At 44.1% G+C, this 22,486-nt stretch overlaps 1 protein-coding gene across 1 annotated transcript in view; it reads left to right on the top strand.

The window, feature by feature from the left end:
- Positions 1-14,456, top strand: part of LOC120927053 (putative helicase MOV-10) — a 136,922-nt gene extending 122,466 nt beyond the window's left edge. The window contains exons 18-22 of the mRNA XM_040337484.1: positions 1,485-1,550; positions 6,204-6,329; positions 10,484-10,572; positions 12,141-12,265; positions 13,352-14,456. Of these exons, the coding sequence (XP_040193418.1) occupies positions 1,485-1,550; positions 6,204-6,329; positions 10,484-10,572; positions 12,141-12,265; positions 13,352-13,416 (471 nt within the window). The 3' untranslated portion in view covers positions 13,417-14,456. The remainder of the gene's footprint in view (positions 1-1,484; positions 1,551-6,203; positions 6,330-10,483; positions 10,573-12,140; positions 12,266-13,351) is intronic.
- Positions 14,457-22,486: the final 8,030 nt, after the last annotated feature.

Raw genomic sequence — 22,486 nt, 5'->3', positions numbered from 1 at the left:
CCATGGTCTCTGCCCCCTCCCCCTTCTCAGCAGTCGGCAGCAGAGAGGAGGGTAGACCTCCTCCTACAGATCCTATTCCTCTCTGTGCACCCCCTCATCTCAGCATTCAGCTGACTCCAGCCCTCCTGTGCTCCTCCTCCAGGCATTTGCTTCCAAGCTATAACAAGAGCTTCTTCCCAGCAGCAGCACAAGGTAAGGGGCATAGGCGTGCGCAAGGGGTGTACCTGGGCACACCCTAATCCTGGAGTTGGCAACCCATCAATTGTGGGCAGGTGACAGGTAAGCTGCGATTTTTACTTGCTGACCTCCAGAACCTGGACAGTATAGGCGGCTGGAGTGGAAATTAATGGACCGATCTGTATTTTCTTCTGCAGCAGCTGAAAGAGGGCTCCTCCTCCTCTCACCGATATTCAGCTGCCACAAGGAAGAAAATACAGGGGATTGGTACCAATGTATGCCACCCCTCTTGTCCCAGTTGTTTTTCTTTCTGCTGCCCAGGTGCCCCTGTGTGCTCACCTGCTCCCCTCATTGTTTTAGGATGACGAGTGGGAAAGAGGCCCATTAATATGTCACAAAGGCATATGTGTTGAAGCTTTGAGGTGCACACCCTAATACAATAGGCTGCACACACCTATGGTAAGGGAGTGCACTGTGATGGAGGAGGGTGGGGGATTCTTGACTTTTGATGGTTGGGGAGCTATTGGCATCTGATGTAAAGAGGGGAAGGAGGGTTCTCTGGATATCTGCCTATAATTATTATGAAAATAATACATATATATGCCAGCTATAAAGGAGGGTTGCACACTGCTGGTATCATCTACAAGAAACGTTATTGGAGACTGCTCAGACAGAACATGGTTCTGCCATGGTGTTCTGTCTGAGCCGTCCCCAATAAAGTTTCTTGTGGATGATACCAGCAGTGTGCAACCCTCCTTTTCAGACTTGGATCCTCTGCTACAGGGATGTAAGTGGGCTCTGTGCCAGTCTGCACCTGCTCTTCACAGCTTAACTCATAAGTTATTACTAAAATCAGTAATTGAATGCAGAGGCAATTATTTAATATGATAAATAGTAGATACATTTTATATTATCTTACAGATGCAACCGGCCCTTTGAGGGCGAGCATCATGCTTATAAGGCCCTCATTAAACCTGAGTTTGACACCTCTGGGTTAAAGCAAAAATTTGGTGTTACAAAATTTTTATTTAGCAAGAGTTTTGAAACTTTTTCATGTAAGGTATAGTTTGGAACTTTTTCTGGAAGCAAGAACTGCTACTGCCGTCTGTGAATTTTAAAGTTGAATAGAACCAGCCATCTCTTTACAAACCAGTGCATAATTCACTACAGTGTACTAAAGGGCAGTCTGTTCCTTATTGTACTCCGAACAATTCCATTGCCCTTAGTAATGAGTAATGTATGAACTTTCTTTTAGTTTTGGAGCTACCATATAAGTATTTTAGTAAAGGTCTTCCTATATGTTTTAGGTGGAAAAGATTCGGAAAGCGGTAGACAAGGAACTTAAAGCTATTCCAGATGTTAAAGACCTCAAGGTAAGATAAAGAAGCATAATTATGGAACATTGCAGAATATCTTTCTAAATAAGCATGTCATACTATCCAACACAGAACTGTTAATAGTCAGCCTTGGACATGTACCCAAATTTAAGTCCCTTCAGGAGTCTGCCGTTTGAGGAGGCTAATAAATTGGGGTTTCTGCATATTATGTGCTGTGAATTGTTCAGTTCATAGGAAACTCCTTAACATGTGTAGAAGCCACTGGCAACAGACACCTGGTCACAAAGGGCAATGAGCTGTGGAATTCCCTTTCAGCATCTCTAAGGTCCTTACCTTCCCTCCTGAGTTTTAGGAAGGGTTTAAAAACCTACCTCTTTATTCAGGCCTACTGATAATCTGATGAAGAATAGGAATCAAAAACATGGACTTTGAATGCTCTTTTTCCTCCTCCGTCTGGAGGGTTATCCCCTCCCCAGTTTTACTCTGTTTTATGTTACCTCCTTTATATTCGATACCCTAGGCTCTTTTATCTTTGTATTGGTAATTCAAGTTTAAATATAGGGTCTCTGTGCACCTAAATCCTGTATCAAATCAAATCAAAAATCAAATAACAAGTATAAGAGGTGCAAAGGAATACTTTGTCACATGACACCAAGGCCAGGCTGATGCAGAGGCAGGAGAGGCTCCTGCCATAAGCACAGTGGTTGGATTTGGGAGAGTTTAGAATCTTTGTGCCAGAGGACCTTGTCCTGGAACTGCAGGATACCCACATCACATCACACTGGAGTTTTATGGGTAACAGATGACTACTGTTTTTTTTTAGTCATTTTGGGGACTTCAGGAATGAGAGAACTTTTTTTACAAGAGCATAGTTGAAGTCCAGGGCAGAGCAGGAACTAAAACATGACCTTGGTGAATAAAGACACGATGTTGCAAGCTAATAGTAAATGGCAAACAAACATGCCTATACTTACCTGCTCTGTGCAATGGTTTTACACAGAGCAGCTCCAATCCTTCTTTTCTGGGGTCCCCAAAAGCTCCAGGCCCCTCCTCTTCATCATGTGCCTCCAAGGAAAGCAGGGATCACCCATGTGCGTTCGTTCCCGAGTCCCGCTTCTGCATCTATTGACACAAACAACAAGACTTGCCCCTGCTTTTGCATCACCGGATTTGATTAGCAGCAGCAGAAGCTGCTGCTATCGATCTGTTCAATGAGGAGAGAGTTATTGCATTTGGGAACATCGCTGGATCGGATTGGGCTCAGGTGAGCAAAAGAGGAGGGGGGGTCTGGGGAAAGGCTGCAGCACAGAAGGTATTTCACCTTAATGCATAGAATGCATTAAAGTGGATGTAAACCCTTACATATACCCAGTGAAGTGAACAACCTCAGATGATACACAGGGATGAAACAAATCTCCCTATATACAGTTTACATGTATATCTGCTGTTTTCAGTGAAGCCTGGGCATACAGCCAAGACAGCTTATTGGTGGAAAGGAACACATTCCCTCTCATTGGTGGAGCCTTTCAGCTCTGTTTGTCGAATCGTTCAGCTCTGTGCTAATCTATTTATAGCATCCTCCCCAACACAAAACTCAGGCTGCCTTTATGATATGTGACGGAGAACTTGTCAGGAGTTATCAGGCTGGAGCAGGAGACAGCTAGGGGACATAGTGCTTCGAAGAGAGATAATGAAGCACTGCACATATATGTGCCCAGCTCAAATTTCAGAAATCAGGTTTACATCCACTTTAAGGTAAAAAACCTTAAGGCTTTAGCACCACTCTAACTTACACGGCTAAGAAGAGGAGGTACGGGGGGGGGGGGTATTTGATCCCCTGCTGATTTTGTATATTTGCCCACTGACAAAGAAATGGTCAGTGTATCATTTTAATGGTAGGCTTATTTTAACAGTGAGACAGAATAACAAAAAAATCCAGAAAAACATATTTCACAAAAGTTATAAATTGATGTGCATTTTAATGCATGAAATAAATAGGTATTTGACCCATTCACAAAACATGACTTAGTACATGGTGGCAAAACCCTTGTTGGCAATCAGAGGTTAGACATTTCTTGTAGTTGGCCACCAGGTTTGCACACATCTCAGGGGGGATTTTGTCCCACTCCTCTTTGCAGATTCTCTCCAAGTCGTTAAGGTTTTCAGGCTGACGTTTGGTAACTCGAACCTTCAGCTCCCTCCCCATATTTTCTATAGGATTAATGTCTGGAAACTGGCTAGGCCACTCCAGGACCTTACTGTGTTTCTTCTTGAGCCCATCCTTTGTTGCCTTGGCCGTGTGTTTTGGATCATTGTCATGCTGGAATACCCACCCACGACCCATTTTCAATGCCCTGGCAGAGGGAAGAAGGTTCTCACCCAAGATTTGACAGTGCATGGCCACATCCATAGACCCTTTGATGCAATGAAGTTGTCCTGTGCCTTTAGCACAAAAACACCCCCAAAGCATAATGTTTCCAACTCCATGTTTAACAGTGGGGATGGTGTTCTTGGGGTCACAGGCAGCATTCCTCCTCCTCCAAACACGGCAAGTTGAGTTGATGTCAAAAAGCTTGATTTTGGCTGACTACAACACTTTCACCCAGTTCTCCTCTGAATCATTCAGATGTTCATTAGCAAGCGTTATACGGGCATGTACAGGTGCTTTCTTGAGCAGGGGAACCTTTGGGGGGACTGCAGGATTTTAGTTCTTCACGGATTAGTGTGTTACCAATTGTTTTCTTGGTGACTATAGTCCCAGCTGCCTTGAGATCATTGACAATATTCTCCTGTGTAGTTCTGGGCTGATTCCTCACTGTTCTCATGATCATTGAAACTCCACGAGGTGAGATCTTACATGGAGCCCCAGACTGAGGGAGATTGAAAGTTATTTTGTGTTTCTTCCATTTGCGAATAATCGCACCAACTGTTGCCACCCTCTCACCAAGCTGCTTGGTCTTGTAGCCCATTCCAGCCTTGTGTAGGTCTACAATTTTGTCCCAGACATCCTTGGACAGCTCTTTGGTCTTGGCCATGGTGGAGAGATTGGAACCTGATTGATTGCTTCTATGGACAGGTGTCTTTTTATACAGGTAACAAGCTGAGATTAGGAGCACTACCTTTAAGAGACTGCTCCTAATCTCAGCTTGTTACCTGTATAGAAGACTTGAGAAAAAGAAGAAATGGCTGCACATCCAAAGTTTCCAAAATTGCCTTTTATTGCAGACAGTCAAAATACACCAGGGACACCAGGTGTTAGTCACGTAGACGGGTTTCACGCATCTGATCTGTGCTTAATCATTACCAACCTGTATAGAAGACACCTGGGAGCCAGAAATCTTCCTGACTGAAAGGGGATCAAATATGTATTTCACTCATTAAGATGCAAATCAATTTATAACTTTTATGAAATGCGTTTTTCTTGATATTTTTGTTGTTATGCTGTCTCTCACTGTTGAAAAAAACCTGGTTAGGTTACAGGTCCTCTGGTAGCGAGGAGGTTGGTGCTCTGACTCCCTTCCTAGCTGTCCGTCTCCTAGAGTCACTAGGAGCAGACTAGCATTACAGAGATCTAAGGCCTCATCACGGGAACGGGAAGGAAAGAGTTTAATTAGGGCACGCATGAGACCCATGCTATGTGCTCGACTGTGTGAGGCAACAGGGGTAAGCTAGGCTGGTAGAATGGGCAAAGGCTCTGCATTTTCCTCCGATGTGAGCTGGGAGGTGACATGACCGCTGGTGTGCTGTCTGCTCAGCCCCTCCCACTTTAGCTCTTAGTTTGTGGGAGGAAAGTGGCCGGAGGTCACATGACCGGCCAGAAACAAACCGTAATAAGGTATTTACAGGCCCAATTTTTTACAAACAGGTACACAGGGTAGTATAGCTTAGTAAAACAGAGGGGCTGGCAGTAATCTTTTTTTTAACTTTACTGCCAGCTACTAATAACGGCAGGAGGGGAGGGGCGAGGAAGAAATTCGGCTCACACACACACACACACACAGTTGACAGGCAGGGAGGAGGAGAGAGACAGAGAGAGCAGCGGGATGACACTGGCTCATAAGCTGACCATGGTATCATGGATCAGCAGCCATTATTACCATGGTCAGCACACTAAGGGGGACACAGCAACAGGCAGGATCAACCAGGTTTTTTACATCATAGAGATGGACTGATTAGACAGCACAAGCACTGTGCTGTTTAACCTGCTATAAGGGAACAGGATCTTTTTTTGAGGGGGGGTTATAACCTCTTTAATGTTCGATTTTTCACATGACCACAGCCTCTGCCTGGTCCCGGGCATTGGTAAGCACACCTTCGGGTAAGGTGTTACCTTATAAACATGGGTGCATTAGACCCTGCCCACAACAGATCAGAAGCAAAGTCAAGAGATCTTGTAATAGGATCGTATCCAAATATAGAAGACAGAATGACTTGGCTCAAACACAGGAACAGACAGAGGCTGAAGTGCTAGAGTCGGTAACGGCTAACTCACTTAAATGCACCAACACTGGCTGCTGAGGGTGGAGCCCCCAACAGAGAAAAATTTGACACAAGTGAAGACAGGCTGATAAAACTGTCCTGGAAGAGCAAGCAATCCAGATATTGATATTGTAAAGAGGAACGCACATCAGACTCTACATAGGTTCAAATATTCTTCTCTAAAAATTGGATTCTGTATTCTTACAACAGATTGGATCTGTGGAGGAGTTTCAAGGTCAGGAACGTAAGGTAATCCTCATATCCACCGTACGAAGCGCTAAGGATTATGTCAAGTTTGATAAAGAATTCAGTCTTGGCTTTCTGACAAATCCTAAGGTAGGTAGTAATTTTCCTTTTATTTTATTTTTTGTATGTGGCAATACTTTAATAATTGCACATTTGTTTCTATAGGATACTTTTAAGGCAATATGAAATATAGCTAATTGTCTAAGTGTATCCCCTAAATATAATGTAAGAAAATGTTAAAAATCTAATTACACTAAACAAGTGCAAGTTATTAAAATAATTACTTGCAGAGATTTAATGGTGGATTGTAAGAATATTATTTGATTTGTGATTAGTTTGTTAAACAACTGCAAGCTTATGAGAGCCGGTTCACACAGGGGTGACTTGTCAGGCGACTCAGCCGCCTGGCAAGTCGCCCTCCGCTCTGTTCAATGGAACCGTTCTCAGGCCCTGTACACATGATCAGTCCAAACTGATGAAAACGGACTGAAGTTCAGTTTCATCGGTCCAAACCGGCCGTGTGTGGGCCCCATCAGTCCGTTATCCTTCAGTCCAGAAATTTAGAACTTGCTTTAAAATTTAACTGATGGACTGGTAACCAATAGGTCAAAAGTGATGGTTAGTACGCAAAAGCATCGGTTCCAAACCCGGGCATGCTCAGAATCAAGTCGACGCATGCTTGGAAGCATTGAACTTCGTTTTTTTCAGCAGGTCGTTGTTTTTTACGTCACCGCGTTGGACTCGATCGGTTTTTGAACCGATGGTGTGTAGGCACATCAGACCATCAGCCTTCGGACCGTTCTCATCGGATGGACTGATCATGTGTACAGGGCCTCATAGGAGTGACTCAAGTTGCTCCGACTTAGAAAAAGGTTTCTGTACGACTTTGGGGGCAACACGGGGCGACTTGCATTGACTTCAATACAGAAGTCATTTTGCAAGTCGCCTCTGTAATCGTCTTGAGATCGCCTTGCCGAGTCGCCCCCAAAGTCATGCCGCCCCTATGTGAACCGGGTCTAAGAGTGCATGTAGTGTTTTCTTTTTTTTATTGTACAAATAATGTCTTGCCTTCTCCAATCAAGTCATTTGTTTTAACTTGCCATAGTTAGTCACATTAAATTGTACTTGTTTTGTAATGTTGAAAATGTTTTATTTCTTCGCCAAGCTGCTTCTTTGGTTCCAGTGAGTGTACAATACCCCAGCATTTATATCCACATGGGTAGCAAAGACATCGAAAGAATATATAGCTGTTGCTTGTCCACAAATAGGGTGGAAGAATTGTGGAATCCTGTTCAGGGATGGTTGTTCCAATTTGGCATAAATGGCCTCTTTCACATCTTGGGTACCAGTTGCCCTATTTGTCCAAAATGTGCAGCTGACTATTCTTAAAGGAGTGTGCCTTTCACTTTAAGTAGAACTAAAGGCAAAAGTTAAATTTTTTATTGCAGATATAGTAATAGAGGGTTATAAACCCTGTCATTTTGCCATCTGTGTCCTATTGGTGACAACCCAAAATGTGGGATATTTATTTTTCCTTTTGGTGATAATACTAGTAAACAGGACACAAAGTGGGAGTGCGCAGAGAACAATAAAACATGACCAAAAGTTCTAAACCCTCGCCACTCTGTTAAAACAAAAAAAGCTAAGCCTTTAGTTATACTTATAAGTTAAGGAAAATTGCTGAGCTTTAACCTGTGGAATTTTCCCTACTATGTTGGGTCATTTATTTGTTGAGAAGTTTTTTGTCTACCTAATGTAGAGGTCTTTGCATCCCTCATTACACTACACTTCATACACTGGGTTACTTTGTTTATGTTGTATGTTGGGCATCGGGTCTCGGTGTATTACTGGGCTTGAAGGGCACTTGCATGCAATGTTTGTTAACCACTTAAGCCCCGGACCTTTAGGCAGCTAAATGCCCAGGCCAGGTTTTGCGATTCGTCACTGCGTCGCTTTAACAGACAATTGTGCAACGTGGCTCCCAAACAAAATTGGCGTCCTTTTTTCCCCACAAATAGAGCTTTCTTTTGGTGGTATTTGATCACCTCTGCGGTTTTTGTTTTTTGCGCTATAAACAAAAATAGAGCGACAATTTTGAAAAAAATGCAATATTTTTTACTTTTTGCTATAATAAATATCCCCCAAAAACATATATAATTTTTTTTTTTTCCTCAGTTTAGGCTGATACGTATTCTTCTACCTATTTTTGGTAAAAAAAAATTGCAATAAGCGTTTATCGATTGGTTTGCGCAAAATTTATAGCGTTTACAAAATAGGGGATAGTTTTATTGCATTTTCATAAAAAAAAAAATTTTTACTACTATTGGCGGCGATCAGCGATTTTTTTCGTGACTGCGATATTATGGCGGACACTTCGGACAATTTTGACACATTTTTGGGACCATTGTCATTTTCACAGCAAAAAATGCATTTAAATTGCATTGTTTATTGTGAAAATGACAGTTGCAGTTTGGGAGTTAACCACAGGGGGCGCTGTAGGAGTTAGGGTTCACCTAGTGTGTGTTTACAACTGTAGGGGGGTGTGGCTGTAGGACTGACGTCATCGATCGAGTCTCCCTATAAAAGGGATTACTCGATCGATACGCCGCCACAGTGAAGCACGGGGAAGCCGTGTTTACATACGGCTCTCCCCGTGCTTCAGCTCCGGGGAGCGATCGCGACGGAGCGGCTATAAACGAATAGCCGCGCCGTCGTCCCGGATTGCTCCCCGAGGTAAGCTGCACGCAGCGGGGGGGGTCCCGATCGGACCCCCCACCCGCTAGAAGGCAAGGACGTATATATATACGCCCATCTGCCTGTACGTGCCATTCTGTGGACGTAAATAGGCGTGCGGCGGGCGTTAAGTGGTTAATGATCCTTCTAACACTCTAGCTGCATACAGGGTGACTCTATTACTCCTTGAGTTCTGCTTCTTTCCTCTGTTTGATGGTTCCATGATTTTACTTTTCCTTGTGAATGTTTTGACAAAAGCCCAGCATAGATAAACCCAAACTTTAAAGGCACTCGTGAGATGTCTGCGTTCTTTGTCTTTAGACACTGTGCCTGTTGTCACCATCTCATCCAATGCTGAAGAGTTCTAATAGCCCCCAGTATGAGCTCCAGTGGGTGCAGAGTGTCAAAAAGCAGATACTCTTCTGTTTGGGTAGATTTCCTGTAGACCTTAATGTCAGTCACCAACCAACCTATTGGGTCTGGCTTGAGGTACATAGTTAGGTTGAAAAGGCAAGTTCATCTAGTTCAACCGATAGAAAAGGTTATGTGCTCTTAAAGCGGATCTCCACTCTAAAGTGGAGTCCCGCTGATCGGAACCCTCCCCCCCTCCGGTGTCACATTTGACACCTTTCAGGGGGGAGGGGGGTGCAGATACCTGTCTACAGACAGGTATCTGCACCCACTTCCGGCCCTACGATATGGGCAAAGGACGGGTTTTTTCCTTCCTTCCCGTCCGTCCCCCGTTGTATGCTGGGAACACTCGGCTCCCAGCACACAGCGGGAGCCAATCGGCGGGCGCAGCGCGACTCGCGCATGCGCCGTAGGGAACCGGGCAGTGAAGCCGGAGCGCTTCACTTCCTGGTTCCCTCACCGAGGATGGAGGGGGGAGCAGCAGGGTGACGAGCGATCGGCTCGTCATCTGCTGCGATCGGCGCTGGACTCCAGGACAGGTAAGTGTCCTTATATTAAAAGTCAGCAGCTGCAGTATTTGTAGCTGCTGGCTTTTAATATATTTTTCCCGTGGCACATCCGCTTTAAGTTGCTAATGAATCAGGTTTTTAAGCAGAATGCCCACATTATTTGCTTTAGAATCAGTCAAGTAACGGACTGCATATTGGATAGCCAGTTTAGCTGTTCTGTTTTTGCATGTAAAACTCTTGAAGAAACCTACCCCACACTGTTGTATAAAAATGATACAATAGCACTCCTTTCAATAATGCAGAAACCTATCACACTAAAATATACAAATATCAGTTTATATGATTTCAGATGAGACTGGAAATGGGTGACCATAAAACTGGTATATGTGGCAAAAAGAAAAAAGAGAAAGTAGTTGAAGAGAAAGCTAAATACTGTAGGTGGAACATAGTGGAGGGGTAAGGGAGAAGAAAAAGAAACCAAGGGCAGAATTGAAAGAAGGGAGGGAAACATAGTGTAAATACCCCATTACACATTAAGCAAACTGCTTAACTATTCTGTTTTAACTGTCTCTTTTCTGTGTTGTTTCGCAGAGGTTTAATGTGGCTATAACTAGAGCAAAGGCCCTCTTAATTCTAGTAGGAAACCCAATCATACTTTCCGAAGATCCTTATTGGGCACGGTAAGTAACAAATGAAATGTATAATCATACTGTTTTTTTTTTCCTGGGAAATAAAAATATCTATTGCTTATGCATGCCAGTAGGTGGCTAGAAAATGTTTAGCATTCTGAAATATTTTCCAAAGATACTGTAATAATTTTTTACAAAACTAAAATCGTCAACACCCTCCCTACTGATTCAAAAAGAGGATCTGCCTAATTAATTTCTAGCTTCAAAACAAGGGGCTTACTTGCATACATTTGTTAAGATAGGCAGCATAAAAGACGTAATAAGCAGTCTGCAGATATTTGCGAACTTGGTAACCATTCTGTACCACCTGTGTAAGTTTGGTACATCTGCCTAGGGCCAGGCAGATGTCCAGGGGGCCCAGCTTCAACTTTTGTGCTTCTGCAGTAACCCAGGGGCCTTTCACTCCACATGGTACTTGTAAGTAGTTGGTGTGTAATGAGGCAGTCCATGCTTGTACAGACAGGGTAGATGGTGTGTGGCTTCCCTGTGCATGCATACATTCTCTTGCATTAAGTTAAAAAATTACCCACTACCTGTTTCCCCACCCAACCAAAATACTCACCTGATCTCTCAATCCAGCACTGTGTCCATCTGCAGAACAGGAGAGAGCAGGACACAGGGCAAAGCCATGGTGTGTGTGTGTCTATGGACACGCACAGCCCGGCTCAAAGGCGCTCCCACACATGTGCCCCCATAGCAAGAAAAGCTTGCTATGGGAGCACAAGTAAGAAAGGAGGAGCGTACAGTGCCAGCGGGGGACCCCAGAAGAGAAGGTAAGGGACCACTCTGTGCAATACTATACTGCCTAGAGCAGGTAAGTAAGTATAAACCTTCCTTTTTGCGGGGGAGGGGGGGATAAGCTTTTTCAACCATTTTAATCTCTCTGATCTATATTATCTAGTGTTCGAAATGCAATCATATTTACAGAGAAAATAGGTTTGTAAAATCAGACATTTACAGTTACTTGTCTTCAAAACTGTCCCTGAAAATCCTGGGTAATTTCTATATACTTTAAGGATATTTTAATAAATATATTGTTCCTTTCAATTTGTCCTAAAGTGACATTGTGGGTCACTTTAAAACAAAAAATAACAAACATGTCATGCTTACCTGCTCTGTGCAATGGTTTTGCACAGAGCAGCACCGATCCTTCTTTTTTCAGGTCCCCGTCGGCACTCCTGGCTCCTCCTCTTCAGCCAGTGGCAAGCTGCATACTCTGGGGGCACTGTTGCATGCTCGCTCCGGAGCCCTGCTCAATGCGTCCATTAGACGCACAGAGCCATGGCTCTGCCCCGCCCCCACCCTCTCGTTATTGGCTCACTAGATGTTATTGATAGTAGCAGCAGCCAACGGCTCCTGCTGCTGTCTCAGCCAGTGATGCACGTTGCTGTATTTAAAACCACTTTAAGAGTTAGCTAGCTGCAACTTGCAATAGTATTTTCACATTGTTGAAGCTAAATGTCCTCTAAAATGTTCTCCCAACCATAGACCTTAGTCTTGTATTTTCTCCACATGGGTCTGCTGTACAAAAATTCAAATGTAGTGTTTTGTTTTTTTAGGTTTTTAAAATTCTGTTCCGAGAAGGGAGGCAGCACTGGCATCCAAAATGATATCCTTGAAGATATTAACGAATTGGAGTTTACAGATCTTTTTAAACACCTTACTGTCAATGAGCCACCAGCTGGTAAGCATGGGCAAAGTGGTCAAGAGACCCACAGTTTTCTAGCTTCGTCAACACGACAATTCTGTAGCCAGTAAAGACAAAGTTAAGGAAGAACTCATAATCTGCATGCTTGTTCCCGGGCAGTGATGGCAATGTATCAAAGTGCAGTGAGAGACGCACACCGCATGTCACATTAGTAAATGCATGCACAGTGGAATTAGGATGGCTGGAAGGAGTAGATGGCCATTTTATGACAGCATTAATATCAGCTTGACTGTCATTTTTTCTTTGCGGCCCCCCGCTGTGCAGCGGGCACGTGCGTGCCCTCTGGTGACCGAAAAAGGGAAGGACGTACCCGTACAGGATTTCACCCAGGGGAGCCATTCTCCCACAGTATATCTGCGCGAGCCAGTCGTGAACCGGTTAAAGTGCTGAAACTATTAAATCTTCATAATAGCTAGTCAACAGACCGTATATGAAAGTGACGTCAACCTACATATTTACCTAATATAGGTAGGCTTGTATGCCTGTATGGTAGACTTCACTAAAGTGTTAGTAGTGTTGGCAATATATAAATACTACTATACCACCTGGCCTGGTAGAAAACAAAAATGTTAGCTGGTGCTTTATGTACCAGGGCTACTCACTACTTCCCTAGTTTTCATTCTTCCCTATCTTTCATTTATAACCGAATATGTATGTAAACCCTGACAATCAACTATTATCAAACAGATAGATAGAAATCAAAAGATGTCAAATAAGTGCAAAAAATACCCGTTGACCAAGTCATAAACTCAGACCTGTCTCGTGTCTTGTGCACACTTCTTGCGTGGAGTCTAACTAGTCCTCTTAATTCTTTTCTTGGGACTACACAATGATTGGTGTTTGTTGTAGAGATGAGAGTGGGAGGGTTTAAGTAGTTTAGCAACAAAACGGGTCTGAGCTGACACCACTCAGTCTATAAAAATGCTATGTGTTGTCAGCATTTGAGTGCATTTTTTTCAGATAAATAAATATTTTTTTGTATCTGCAGGGTCTTTATAAGGATAAAATATGGAACTGCATTTGATTTTTTTTTTACATTTTAATGTTTGCTGTACTTCACAGGGGAAAGAAGTGGTGAGAGTGCCGTGCAGCAGCAGGCAGAGCCAGCCTGGAGATTTGAACACTAACCTTTCACTTGAGTGTTACTCAGAAAGTGCCTGCAGAGGACATCCTGACCTTTACTACTAATACATGGTTATGACATTCATCAGCAAGCTATTATGTCATTGGGACTACCGATCTTCTTGATGCAGACAGTTTTTTCACATTTGCTTTAAATACTTTCAAATATTTTTTATGAACCACTTTAAAAACAGCTCAGGCAGCACAGAAAAAGGGGTTTGGCTTTTAATCCAGCTGCAGACTTTTTCACAGTTCATGCTCACACATTTGACATTTTGTGATAGATACATTTTTTTGTGCACAAAGGTGAATAAGCTTAAACCTAAACAGAAAAAAATCACACGTAGACTGTTATCAATTGACCTTTTACTCCCCATATGTCTGAAGGGTCTATAGACCACTTTATAATGTAAACCATAAATTAGGGACCATTTTTCTTACAGCAGAGCAGATGGAGGTAAGAATCCCTCCTTGTTGCCACGCTTGGCAATATATATTGCAGCACTCTTTACACTGCATCTCTTTGCAGAGCAGTGGGACAATTGTTTCTTCTTATGAGCCAGCATTTTTTTTTGGATTAAATATAAAGCTGGTCCACTAATAGAATGCCCATAAAAAGCATGTACATTCATTTTTCCTTTAAAATACTGCTTACAGTTTTGATACCTTTGATATAACTATAACTTGTCATCACATTGACATGGAAGAGCATAAACAATACTTTAAATAAGATACGCAAGAGTCTTTTCTTAAACCTCCAATGTATCCTTGACGCTCTTCTCTGGAGAATGTGGCAAAGAAAAACCTGTTTACATGAATCCCTCATTGAAATCTATAGCTGAACATTTTTGTGATCTACTGTATACCAGGGGGCCCCAAACTTTCGCATTTACTGTTGTTTAAACTTTAGAGGGGCTGGACTGTGGCCTTTTGGAACAGAAAAGTGGCCATCAGTGGGGACAAAACAATTCCCCATTGTTGGTGTCAGTGAGAGGAATTGTGCCCCATCGTTGGTGTTTTTGGGAGAAATTGTGCCCCATGTTTGGTATCATTAGGAGGCATCGTTGGTGTCATTGCAAAAAATTGTGCCCCATTGTTGGTGTCAGTGAGAGGAATTGTGCCTCATTGGTGGGGTCAGTGGGGGTTATGCCTCATTGTTGGAATCAGTGGATGAACTAGTGCCCCAAGGGCTGGATAAAAGCAAGCAAAGGGCCGCATCTGGCCCCCGGCCCACAGTTTGGAGACCACTAATTTAGACCATGGCCTAGCTCACATGATCACACTAGGCGTGTGCAGGGTAAACCTTTTATATTTATATCTGCATTCACATAATTAAAACTTTAGCACTTAATGATGGGTAATTTGTAAATGCATTACAGGGAAAAAAAAGCACTTCACTGATATAAAATATTTAAATTGAATTGTAAAAACTTTTGTGGAAATATTTTGCTTGTACTAGGATAATTAAATGTTAGTCATTTAGTTCATTGATCAAGGCCACCTGGGAAATGTGTTTGTTTCTTTGTTTTGGTTAATTGTATGTAAGGTAGTGGGATAATCTTTCGACTCTTTTCATTGTTATACTGATATTTGCAAAGCTTACAAATAATTTTTTATATTTGTGCAAATTTAAATATTAAAAGTTTTAAAGTTGTTACTTTCTGGAGTTACCTGTTTTAGTCTTTGCTGCAATTGGAAAGATCTCTCATGACTTCTGTCCTGGCATGAAGAGGCAAAACCTCCACAATAGGGACACAATAAAGATCTGACCGAGGCTCTAACCTTTTCCTGCTCCCTCTAAAACAAATTGAAAAGTTCTGTTACCCCTTCCTGCCCCGTCATTTTTTTAAGGGCCCTTTCACACCGGTCATCGCTCCGTTGATCCCCGATGAGCCGGCGGATGACAGGGCGGTCCCCACACACTGTGCAAGGACCGCCCTGTCTTTTCTCCTATGGGGGGATCTGATGAACATGGACCGTCTGTCCATGTTCACCCGATCTGATCCGCAGACGGAAGGAAAAATAGGGTTTTCCTCCGTCTGCAGAATCGGAGGAATGCTGAAGCGGGCGAGATCGGGTGTCAGCGGATCTTCATCCGCTGACACCCGCAATCTCATGGGGACCAATGTATGTCCCTTTTTCATCCGCACACGGATGGATGAAAAAGCGGACATACGGCCCGCAGGTGTGAAAGGGGCCTAAAGAGTTTGGAATGCCCGAGGGGAGGGAAGCACTGTCGCAGTGGTCACATGAACCAAACCCGGTCTCGCCGACTATCAATGTTTAGCCTGGACCGAGAGCTGTCCTCAACAGCTCAGTTTTCCCCAGTCATCTTCCAGGACAGCCCATGAGAGAAGCACCTCCTCCAATAGGAACAGGAAACACATCACCAATACACTTTAAAAGGCAGTTCCTCTGCTGAACTGGTTAAAAAAATTGTGTTTCCTCGGGATGGAGAAGATGCATGACCTGGAACCTGAGTGAGGGAGGCCTCTGTTCTATGACTTTCTTTTTGTTTTACTCACATCTTTACCTACTTGGCTCCACTGGGAGCAGCTAGTAGGATTTTCTGCAAGCATTACAGACCACACATTTGCTGCTGCACATATCTGTTGGGTAGTCGTAAAGGGGTTAAAGGGTGACTGTAATTTTGCCAATTAAGACATGGACAGAAACTGCGGCAAATGTTAATATCTGAAAGAGGTTCTCACCCTTCCCTATTTCTTTTTGCCAAAAAAAGGAAAAGTCTTAAAGACTTTGCACCCCGCATTCATGATCTTTATAATGTCTCCTTGGACACTTTTTTTTTGTACTTTAATGTCAGTACCTTTTTTTAAGTCAAATGTATTGCTTTCACTGTACCTTGCCGTGGTGAGGTACATCATGTCCGCCCGCCCGCCCATTGCTTCCTGCGATATAAGTGTAATCCAATCCCAGGAGTCAATGGGCATTCGCCACTTGCAGCATTGTGGTATTTCCAAACAGGCAATGACACGATGCAAGGTGGATATAAGCGCCATTTTTAAAAAGAGCAACCAGTCTGTTGTTGCCATTGTTACTACAGTGTCTGTAGAGAAGGGTCGGCAGCAGCAACAGCTGCATTGGGATTTCAAGATTATAGCAGGATTACGGCACTGCAATATTTAGAGAGCACAAGGACAGAATTATACAAGTGAGATTGATTGTAAATGAAAAAACATACATGCATACTGCATGTCAGCACTGTGACTGGGGGCAACGCTTGTCAGCACTCTGATATGATATGCACTGGAGGGAATGTTCCTGTTGGCATTCTGTTCTTAGTGGAATTATTATGCTGGATTTGTGTTATATGCCGTGTGTAGGCTCTCACTTTGATCAACTGTGTAGTCCAGACAGCTAGGTGCCGGTGGTGTTAGGGGGGGGGGGGGTTATTTTACTGAAATCCATTATTTTATTGTTTTGACTTTTCATGTAATCTAATTATCTCCTGGAACTTGTAATGTGTGCAATACCTAACTAGGAGGAAGGGTAAAGTTAATTATTTTTTTTATTCCAGCTTTATATTGTCTAATAAATGGGTGTATGCAGTGCTAGTAACATACAATTAAAGGCAAGAGTCCATAGTGTTTAAGATAAAGTCCTTATTCAGAAAAATAAACTGGAACCACCCCCGGTGTAAACAGAGACACAATCAGGTGCATGAAATTATCCTCCACCAAACATCAACACACCAGGCCTCTTACCAAAGAAAATGGACCATTGAATTACAGGTCGTCAAACAAGCATGATATGTCCACAGCAGGGGCGGACTGACCATTGAGTCACTCGGGCACTGCCCGAGGGCCCCATGCCACTAGGGGGCCCCATCAGGGTTGCCAGGCTCAGTAAAACCAGGGATAGTATGTAAAAATCTGTGTTTTTTTTACATCTGTCCCTGATATGTCCGAAACCGACATGCTTTTGATGTGAAAATCCAGAGATTTTAGCTGCCCCGCCTCTGCACTGCCTCCTGACATGGTGGCCATCTGTAAGCCCGGGGGCCCCATAATCTTCTATTGCCCGGGGCCCCCATGAGTTGTCAGTCCGCCCCTGGTCCACAGTGACACAAAACCACTTCAATTGGATCATAGATGGCTGGGTCTTGTAGACTCACCAAATGGAAGATCATAGGTGCAAACATAAAATACAAGAAAGGCAACTCCTCATGGTGTATTTAAAACCAGGGTAAATTTATTCTTAAAAAACAGCCAGGGTACTCACATTTTGTCAGATAAAAACAGGCATATCAAAAGCTGCAGTCTGTCATGAATAGCACTTGTTTCCAACCACAAAGATGGTCACAGTAGACACATTAGAGCTCCACCCTACAGACGAAACACCGCGTAGAGTGGAGCTCTGACTTCACGATGCTGCAATGTGTCGACCACAGCTATCTGAGTGCAGTCTTTAATATGTCTGTTTTTATCTGACAAAATCTATGACCACCTATAATAAAGTGGTCCATTTTCTTTGGCCCGGCATGTTGCTCACCTGATTGTGTCTCTGTTTACACCGTGGGTGGTTCCAGTTTCTTTTCCTGAACAAGGACTTTATCTTAAACACTGGACTCTTGCCTTTAAGTTTAGTGCTAGCGCTGCACACACCCATTTTTTTATGCTTTTTATTGTCACCATACAATTTATGCCAGCTGCTTTATTAATACTAGCGCAGTGATTAATCTTGAATTTATTATATTGCCTAATGCTTGTGATAAAACGAAACAAGCAAAAGAAAACTACGCGCTACCATCATCTAAATGACACAGATCATCAATACCAATACCAAAATATTCCACTAAAATGGCATGATATATTTCTGGAGGTTAGTAATAAACCTAATGTAATAAGTCAATGGCTAACCAACAAACAGGGCTCATGCAAGGCTGCCTTCTCAGGTGGGGCTGGGAACCCAAATAGCCACTGGTGTAGTATGATTTATTATTAAAAGATATAAACACACAAATGTATAAACTCACAATAAGTGCTTGGGTAACAGGCAATGGGATGTAATGTGTAATCTCAGGGATAATCCAATGGAAGCCATTGCTAACACTCTGGGAGACAGTCCAGGGAAAACAGATGCCGTGAATCCTCCATCCACAGCCTCCTTGTCCTTCATATCCTCCATCCACAGTCACCTCTGTATGTCCCCCTGTTTACAGCCACCTCTGTACACCCCCTTCCATCCACAGCCACCTCTGTATGTCCCCCTGTTCTCAGCCACCTCTGTACCCCCCCCCTTCCATCAACAGCAATCTCTGTATCCTCCATTCACAGCCACCTCTGTATGCCCCCTTGTCCACAGCCACCTCTGTACCCCCTCTGTCCACAGCCACCCCTGTACCCCCTCCGTCCACAGCCACCCCTGTACACTCCCCCCATCCACAGCCACCTCTGTAACACCAACCGTCCACAGCCACCTCTGTATGCCTCCCACCTGAACCACTACATTCAGCAACCCCTACGGGGGGCATGTCTACACCTACATCGTATCTACACTGCTCAAAGAAATTAAAGGAACACTTTAAAAACACATCAGATCTCAATGGGTAAAAATATGCTGGATATCTATACTGATATGTACTTGGTAATGCGTTAGGAACGAAAGGATGCCACATTGTTTGATGGAAATTAAAAATCTTCTACAGCTCTGTCCAGATCTCCTACATGTCTCCTGGAATCTCCTCCATGCTCTTGAGACTGTGCTGGGAGACACGGCAAACCTTCTGGCAATGGCATGCATTGATGTGCCATCCTGGAGGAGTTGGACTGCCTGTGCAACCTCTATATGGTCCAAGTATCGCCTCGTGCTACCAGTAGTAACACTGACCCTTGCCAATTGCAAAACTAGTGAAAAAGTCAGAAAAGATTAGTAGGGAAATAAATGTCAGTGGCCTCCACCTGTAAAACCATTCTTGTTTTGGAAGTCGTCTTATTGTCTAGTGCACCTGTTGTTAATTTCATTAGCACCAAAGCAGCTGAAACTAATTAACATACCCTCTGCTACTTAACTGACCAGATCGATATCTAGGAGTTTAATAGCAGAGCTCCACCCAAAAGGGGAAGTTTACCTTTAAGCATTCATCCCCCCTCCTATGCCACATTTGGCATGTCATTTTTTTTGGGGGTGGGGCAGGTACCTAGTTTTGATAGGTGCCTGCTCCAACTTCCGCTAGGGCCCCCTAGGCATCACTCTGATGCTGCAGAGTTGTCCTCCACCAGCTCTACATTGAGAAAGGAGCAATCAAAGACCACTGATCACTCATTTCTCAGATCCACAATGAGCACAGTCAGTCATCTCTCTCAGCTCTGCCCCTCCAGTGCTCACTGTTGGCTAAATCTGGGTTACAGGAGTGCAGAACTAAGTGTACTCCTGTGAGCCATTGGAGAAATATGACCAAAAGAGCTTTGGCCATACTTCTTCTGTAACCAGTAATCTAATCAAAGTAATTGGGAGCAGAAGAACTTCAGCAACCAGCATATACCATTAACCATAAGCATAAAAATGCACACCAGTATTGAAATAATACACGCATTCAATGTACAAACATATTATCAGAAAAAGGCACGATAGAAGTCCTGGTAGAGTAGTGCATATATATATTTATTTACAGAGATCCATCCAGATAAATGTTGCAGCAAAGTTCCATTGCAGGGACCCCTGAGGATGATGCAGCCTCTGTCTTTGTGTCGGAGACCTGAAGACAAGATCTGCGGTCATGAGAAGACCCTCTAGCTGTTACCCAACCAGTCTGGAATGCAGTCTCAGGATTTTGGCACTGTGCATGTTAGATAGTAATTGGACAGAGACAGGGCTGCTGATAGGGTGTAGCACCGGGCCTTCTGTAGGGGGGCAGGGCACACAGGGGGCCTGCACAGCAGGGGGATCAGTGCAGTGGGACTGGAGGACAATTACAGATCATTGCACTGTCGGTGTCTCTGCCTGCAGCAGCTGAAAGTCAGTTTCCCTCCTCCCTCCTGCCGGCTTTCAGCTGCTGGAGGGAGAGACACAGTGCATTGTTCTCAAATTAGCCTCCTGTCCCGCCACACTGATTCACCTCCCTGTGCTTCCCACATCTGATTCCCCCTGTGTGCCCCCCGCAGTGCTGACAGCTTTCCTCTCCAGCCGGCTGCTGCAGGTACACAGGCAAATGGAGAGTGGTGGACGGGGACAGTAAATATATAATTTACCGGCCCCTTTATCTTCTAAATTGGGCACAGTGAACGATCGGTACTGATCGCTCCTGTGTCCATTGATAACTGAGCATAGTAAACTGTATTTCCTATGCTTCAGTTTATGAATGGACACGAGCCTCTGTCTCCTGTTCATTCATCTTCAGTGCAGCTGAGGCTACAGAGAAAGGAACTGAAGAATCTGTGTCCTTTCTCTGCCTCAAAGGTGAGATGTCAGAGGTATGTTTAGACATCTGATATTTTTTTATCCAAGCCCTTTCATCCCACTTAACAGAGTTGTAAAATAAAACATTGTAAAAAATCATTGAAAAATGTAAAAAAAAAATATATTGTAAAAAATTATTTTTAAAAATGTAATAAAGACAGTGGAAAAATAATTAAAACAAATTGTAATGTTTCTAATTCCGGTGCGGAGAGCACTGTCAGGTAGGCTGTACGGGGCCCTGTGATTTCTAGCAGTAGCCCTGGACGGAGATACTCTGCAGTGTTGCCAACCTACCAGATTGAAATTTACTGGCACGACACCCGAAATTTACTGGCGCAGCCACGTTTTTACTGGCATTTCACAAAAGTTACTAAATTAGATTTTTAGGTGCAAATTTCAGTTTTTAGGCTACAAACAAGTACGGTAGGCAAATAGCAATGTGATTTAAGGTAGGTATTAAGGTAACAAAAACATTTCTTTATCGTACATCACGGGACACAGAGCGGCATAGTCATTACTATACAGGTTATAGAGTCTACCTTCAGGTGATGGACACTGGCAATCTCAAACAGGAAGTCCCCTCCCTATATAACCCCCTCCCATAGAGGGAGTACCTCAGTTTTTTCGCCAGTGTCTTAGGTGTTGGTCACGAAATAGCTTTGCTCCACGTCCTTGGGACCAGGGCAGGCTAGCCGGATCTGTCCAAGGTGCCTCAGAGCCAAAGTGGACAGTACCCGGGCCCCAAGTCATGGGGTTTTGCCTATAATGCTTCTCTCTGGAGGGCTGGACCCTGGGCCCAGGGCGTTGAGCCTTCTTAGGTCCAAAAGTACCTGTTGCCAGGGTGCGGTATAGGTCCAGGGCAGAGGGTTCCTTCCTGGACCCCAGTACCTGAAGGTCTAGTACGCTACCCACGGAGATGGGGGAAGATTGGACCACTTGCTATGCAAATGTCCTGCGGCATGGTGCAGGTAAGAGGGGGGCCTGCGGGACTTGGTTCGACAGCAGGCGCTCCAGGGGAGATCTTGGGGGTTAGCCTGGGTATGCTCTGCATTGGCAAATTTTTATCCACTATGTCTGCTTAAGACAGGATGGTCAAACCTTCCCCCCAATCATATGTCTCCCTGACCATGCTGGTATTTACTGCTGCTCCGCAGGGTTGGGAAGGGCTCACTTTTACAAATGCCTATCCCATGACAAGAGGATCCTTAGGGGCCTAAGTTGTCTTACCTGGCCGGGGCTGCTCAAGTTCTTCAGTGTCCCTCATGGAAGCCTCCTCCAGTGTTTGCACGGCTTCCTCCCCCCGCCGGGTACGCGCGTGCACGTGGTATATGCGCGCCGTGCGGGGCAGCGTCAGAGGAAGGGGCGTTCCCTCCTCGCTGTTATCTTCAGCTCAGTACAGGGCTGAAGTGCTGAGAGAAGGACACAGAGCGGTGGCGTGCCAAGGTAGCGCAGCGGCACCCGGTGGGGTAAGAGGGAACTGCGGGTCTGGAGCTAGCTCCCTATATGACCTTGTACTGTTAAGCCTAAAAGTCCCTTGCAGCAGTTTGGCAACTGGCAGTCCTTGGGGGCAGTATTGTTGAAAAAAAAAGGCATACTGTTTTTCCCAGAGTCTTAGGGCATTAGGTGCTTCCTATTGTTACCCTAGCCATATTGTTT

The sequence above is a fragment of the Rana temporaria genome, chromosome 2 (assembly GCF_905171775.1).
Source record: "Rana temporaria chromosome 2, aRanTem1.1, whole genome shotgun sequence".
NCBI lineage: Eukaryota > Metazoa > Chordata > Amphibia > Anura > Ranidae > Rana > Rana temporaria.
Note: the sequence above shows the minus strand (reverse complement) of the source record. Positions and strands in the feature narration are given on the sequence as shown.